Consider the following 5174-nt stretch of genomic DNA (forward strand, 5'->3'; position numbering starts at 1 on the left):
TCTTTTTCCTGTCTGGAAATGGAAGAATTCCAAGATCATCACTTTTTTTTTTTTTTTTTTTTTAAAATTAATTTTTTTAGTTTTTAATTATTCAAAAATAAAATTATTTTTTATTATTCAAATATTTTTAATCCACGTGGCAATATTTGAACGGACTTGTGACGAAAGGAGCATATTGATTTGCAACATCTATTTTCAGGGACTACAGTGTTTGATTTTCAATTTTAATGACCATCTTGATGGGGTGAGTCAATTTCAAGGACCATTTGTGATAAAAACCCTTTAATTTATTTTTTATTTTTTTAGCACAACGATATATTTTACACTAAGAAAAATGGAGAGTTTGACTAGCAACCTAATTTGGTATCGAATTCGCCATCCACAAGATTTGAACAAGACATCTCATTTATAAGTGAAGAGGAATATCACTTGCCAGAAAATAGTATCATTGGCCATTTTTTAATGTTGCACACTAAATAAGAAGACCTAGGTGTAGTTAGATTAATTAAAGCAATATGCTCTTTTAGTACATAAGCTAAAATCCTAATTCTAATTTATTTTATATATATGGCTAGAAACTTTCTTGGAATCAATTTATTGATCCACGTTTCAAGAGAGTTTCTCTCATGTAAACAACATAAACAATATGTGTAAAAATAATAATGATATTCTTACCATTTAAATATACCACAGTTTCATATCATCTTATATGACAATTTATGAACATAGAATTGTAGTAAATTTCTATGGTGAGAATATAATTATTGTTTTTTTATTTCGAGTGATGGTGGTTTACCCAAACCTAAAGCCTTGAATACAACGTATTAGTTTACCTAAAACCATTGGAGTTTCAACACATTGGTACTCACAAGGTTCATCACATTTCACCAAATTAAACACAATGCCTTGCAATCTGTCCAAAATCCTGTTTCTGCAGGATCACGTCCAAAAGCGAAGTAGGATTTTAGCCCCGCCAAGAACAGGGACTCCGGGTGCAGTTAAATGACGTTTATAAAGAAGAACTAGTTACGAGTCAGTTTCCAGACATCGCTAATTATTGAGGCATTCGAGTTTTGTGTTCTCGGATCATTGTTTGTTCACTTAACAATGTTTTGAAATGCAACTGCTGATTATGCTCTGCAGAAATAATCCTCACATTTCTTTTACCCTACAAGCTAAGCAATACAAGCTTAGATGGTGTTAGATGTGGACTCCACCTTGAATTTTGGATGGTATGTACACCTCCGACAAAAAGTTAATTTCGTGCACAGATAACGCTTCTAATTCAAACTTCACTCCTCTTTCCAGCATCAACTGTAGCTCCAATCTATCGTCAGAAAAGAGTAAACCTATCGAATGCTATTTAATCCACTCGTACAAAGATGAAACAAGAAAGACAACAGAGTCTTACCTCCACTGTGGTGCTTCTCTTTGTAAGTAGCATCGAAGTAGCATTGCCTCCGTTTTCCTCTTGTCTGACATGATTATAAGGAACCTCAGGAAGGTTGCAAACAAAAGAATGCCAATGTAAAGCGCCATATCTCTCACCTTCTGCTGTCAAAGGAAGGAGGCACTGTTGTGGAAGACTATACTTCTCTGAGTCCGAAGGGAAGGCTCCAAGCCAGAGTACCTCGGGGACGCGTAGAAATTTTGCATCATAGGCCATTTGCTTGCATAACAATGGGAGTGCGTTAATTTGAAATAACTTGAGCTTCATTACAATGTACAAGTAGTCTACAAAACAATTGACTTATTCAGTTCTTAATCTTCAATATGTGCAGTGCTCCTAGGTAGTTCACATGCTGGTCAACTTTGCAAAATGTAGATAACCATTTAATGGATTGATTAGAAAGCCTAACCATAGAACCAAACCGATATATGGAGAGGATGTCAAAACCGTATGGATCACAATCTACCAAGCAATAGATAGGGAGATGCAAAGTATCCACCAGGAGCCCCAAAAACCTAGCAAACATGATGGAAATTAATAAGAACTAAACAGACAAAAGGGAAATGAACGTGCAAACAGCATATAAGGAAAGGCACTCCCTATATGAAGTTTGAAGGGGACTCTTCACCTTCTTGTGGGAATATCAGGATAGCCACGTCCCTGTGAAGAAAGACACCCGTAAAAAAAGTTTAATAAAAGCTGTTGCAAGAACCAGAGAGAGTTAATATGGACAAAGCAAAAGGTGTAGGCTTACAGTGATAACGATACAATGGTTTTTGTTGCAAAACTGGTCATCTGCCAATCGTTGAAAAACTGTACAAGATATATAAATGATGGTTTGTTGATAGAAGCACACATCAAAATCCAGCTCTATCATGCTGAAGTGTCAGAGTTGTTATAAAAAAGAGTATACCTGATTCTTTCTCCACAACAAGTATGCACCGAGCTACACTGACAATATCTGGATGTTAGAATTAAAGGTTTGAGTTTTTTTCTTTAGACACTTAGGGTTGATCTATAAGAATTAGCAATGCATTTGTAAACTTCACATTATCAAAATTGAATAACATTGTTTCCAAATACAGAAAATTTTAAATATTCTCTCTTAACCATCTGGATACCTTTGACCTCTTCAACATGAATAGGGACAGGGAAGGCCTGTATGTGAACCAGATGCAAAGTTTTAAGTTCAGACACAGTAAGGTAACGATGAAGAAGATATCATAAAATAATATCACAAAAATCAAATTAGATCCATTCTTACTGTGTTTGGCCTGTTTATGCAATCAAATACGTTTCCAGCTTCTGAAAACCTTAACCAGCCCATTACCAACCTATAAAGCATGTCAATTAACATTCTGACTTGACAATACGTGAATTGTGATCATTGTTATCAACGCAATGAAAAATCTGATCCTACCACAGGGAGGAAGTTGATCAACTCCAGATTAACAAAATATTCAAATAAACCAGAAATGCACACATTTAAATGTGAATAATTATTGGCATTGGTCATTTTCATACGAAATCAAACAGGAAAGCACATCATTATCTTCTTTCTTAGGACATCCAGTGAAAATTTTCATACGTACCCCTTTCCTACAGACACCTGTCAAAAGGAGGGAACATGAAATAAATAACACAAACTGTGAGCAGCTTATCAAGTTATTAGAAGCTCATGTGGTAATTCAAATAGCTTAGATAATGCCACTATACTAATCATACATAACAGGCTCCAGTACCCCTAATATAAATAAAACAGCAATGAAATTAAATGAGGAAAATATCGGAGTACCCACCACATTCAAATTGTGGCGACTACACTGCAGAAGGATACATATGTCATTGATTGCACGGTCTACTACTGACTGATCTGCATTGTACATTAAGCAGAAAATATTAGTACTTACATGGAGAAAGTGTGGAAATAACACATCAAGAACTCAAATTATTAAAGATCAAGTCCAAACAGAAATGCTGTGTTCTACGTAACATCTTTAGCACAAAGAATTAGGCCTCGATTTCACTGCTCATGATGATGTCAAATGTACAATTTGCAAAGAATTCCATTTATCATAATCCAAGTTCGAGGTCTCATAACGAACTACATCATATAAATTATATAGTAAGGATTATTCTTCAACACTGGAAATCAAAATATAACTCAGATCACCTGAAAATATAGAAGGATGCATGTAATAGATATCCCTCTTAGACCCGTGTCTGTTTTCTTGCAGAAGTTGCTGAACAATCAATAGAACCTTGAGCAAAACATCTGACACAGATTCGGAGAACTAGGTAATCAATCAATAACAAACGTAAATCTCTTACACATTTCCGACAGCGTTATATATTTATGAAGTTGAAAGTCTAACAACTTAACATGCTTTGCTAGACCAAGGCCTAGATTCGAGTCCCGCAGCCAGCAATCCCTCTTGCTGGGCGATCTGTGAAAACCAAAAAAGGGGCTAAGACCCCCTCTGTAAGTCCTTGAAGAGGCTTGTGGTATGCACTGGCTCTGGATGGGTAGCCTCCCTTCCCCGTAAACTTAAGAAAAACATAACATGCACGACTCTATGGCATACCACTTCTCTGATAAATTTGTTTGTTCATTCTTGATAACAAATAACAAAATGCGTTTCGAGGTGAAAAATATTATTCCATAGCAAAGCACAACGTATCCTACCTAATCTACGCACATGGCTTGCCCTTCGAAGCGTGAGAATCTCCTGCCATTTTGGTGAATCGAAGCTACAATAGCTGCGATAACAATTTCGATAGCTAATCAAACAAAAACGTAGCAATAACGTATCAATGAGTACTGAAGCATAATGTTAACAACTCTGTGTTGATTTTTTGGTTGCTGAGAAAATAGATGAAAATCTGAACAATCAATCAAAATCGAGAGAGTAAGCTAAGGATCTAACCAATTTGAATCGGGATTCGTGCAGTAATTTCTGAAGCGATCGATGATAATCTCCGGAGACCGTTCATTGCTAAGATCTTCAACCATAGCTCGAGTAAATTCTGGGCACCCAAATAAATTCCCAAAAAATTGGAAATGTATAATTAGAAATTAGCGTCTACTCGAAACAACTGAATTCCGAATTTAAAATCTTGATATGATTGGGAAACCTCAAATCTAACCTCTGACTTTTCTTAGCAGATCGCACGGCCGCGGCTGTGAGCTCCATCTCCAGTGCTTTCCCTCCATAATGCTTTGCGTTGTGTTGATGGAAATTTTTGAAAAATAATTTTGGGAGTGGACTTATTTATATGGTTTCTATTGGGCCGGGTCAGTCAAGTTCACTTGGGAGGAGGCCTGCACAGTGTTTTTTGAACTTGGGCCTTGCTGGATCAAACCGTTAACTTTAGTGCGACAATTATACCGTCATGTGATGATGTTTATTTAATTATTAAATTGCATCACAGGTACTACTCTCATGCATGATCTAACTTTACGTTTTTCGAATTATAGATTCTACGTAAATTGTGTATGCATTATATCCATAATTGTTGAATTATGTGAATTTGATATTGCCATGAATTGCATCAAATATCTGCTTATGCATCAAATTATTTTATGAATATGCATTGAATTAATCTAGAATTGCAACAAAAAAAAAAAAAAAATGATGATAAAGTTTTTTTTTTAGGGTTTCATTGAAGACCCATCCATGTCGATGGGCTTCTTTTCCCTCGAGTCAAGAACCCAAAACTGGAG

General features: G+C 35.8%; 1 protein-coding gene across 4 annotated transcripts; it reads right to left on the minus strand.

The window, feature by feature from the left end:
• Window positions 1-1039: 1039 nt before the first annotated feature.
• On the minus strand, window positions 1040-4678 carry LOC125468420 (meiotic recombination protein SPO11-1-like). Of its 4 annotated transcripts, none has more exons than XM_048564113.1 (15): window positions 4598-4678; window positions 4378-4477; window positions 4137-4210; window positions 3624-3725; window positions 3250-3323; window positions 3043-3059; window positions 2715-2784; window positions 2572-2608; window positions 2364-2411; window positions 2205-2245; window positions 2079-2110; window positions 1860-1965; window positions 1549-1669; window positions 1412-1475; window positions 1040-1327 (listed from the first exon to the last, which is right to left on the minus strand). In XM_048564113.1, the coding sequence occupies exons 1-15, from the start codon at window positions 4662-4664 to the stop codon at window positions 1201-1203; spliced, it is 1080 nt and encodes a 359-aa protein (XP_048420070.1). In that variant the 5' UTR covers window positions 4665-4678; the 3' UTR covers window positions 1040-1200. The 4 variants fall into 4 exon arrangements, 3 of the variants coding, with proteins under 3 accessions (XP_048420070.1, XP_048420069.1, XP_048420071.1); XM_048564112.1 differs by having other exon boundaries at window positions 2205-2263; XM_048564114.1 differs by having other exon boundaries at window positions 1186-1314; window positions 2205-2263.
• Window positions 4679-5174: the final 496 nt, after the last annotated feature.

This window comes from the organism of the source record quoted next, unplaced genomic scaffold (assembly GCF_019419815.1).
Source record: "Pyrus x bretschneideri cultivar Hongxiangsu unplaced genomic scaffold, Pyrus_bretschneideri_v1 Contig38, whole genome shotgun sequence".
NCBI lineage: Eukaryota > Viridiplantae > Streptophyta > Magnoliopsida > Rosales > Rosaceae > Pyrus > Pyrus x bretschneideri.

What these genes read in the sequence shown, in the direction of transcription:
- LOC125468420 (XM_048564112.1), bottom strand. Translation starts at nt 4,664, where the DNA reads ATGGAGGGAAAGCACTGGAGATGGAGCTCACAGCCGCGGCCGTGCGAT. An exon ending in GCATAAACAGGCCAAACACA is followed by an intron (nt 2,609 to 2,714) that starts GTAAGAATGGAT and finishes GTTCACATACAG; the next exon opens with GCCTTCCCTGTCCCTATTCA. An exon ending in TGTTGTGGAGAAAGAATCAG is followed by an intron (nt 2,264 to 2,363) that starts GTATACTCTTTT and finishes TATCTTGTACAG; the next exon opens with TTTTTCAACGATTGGCAGAT.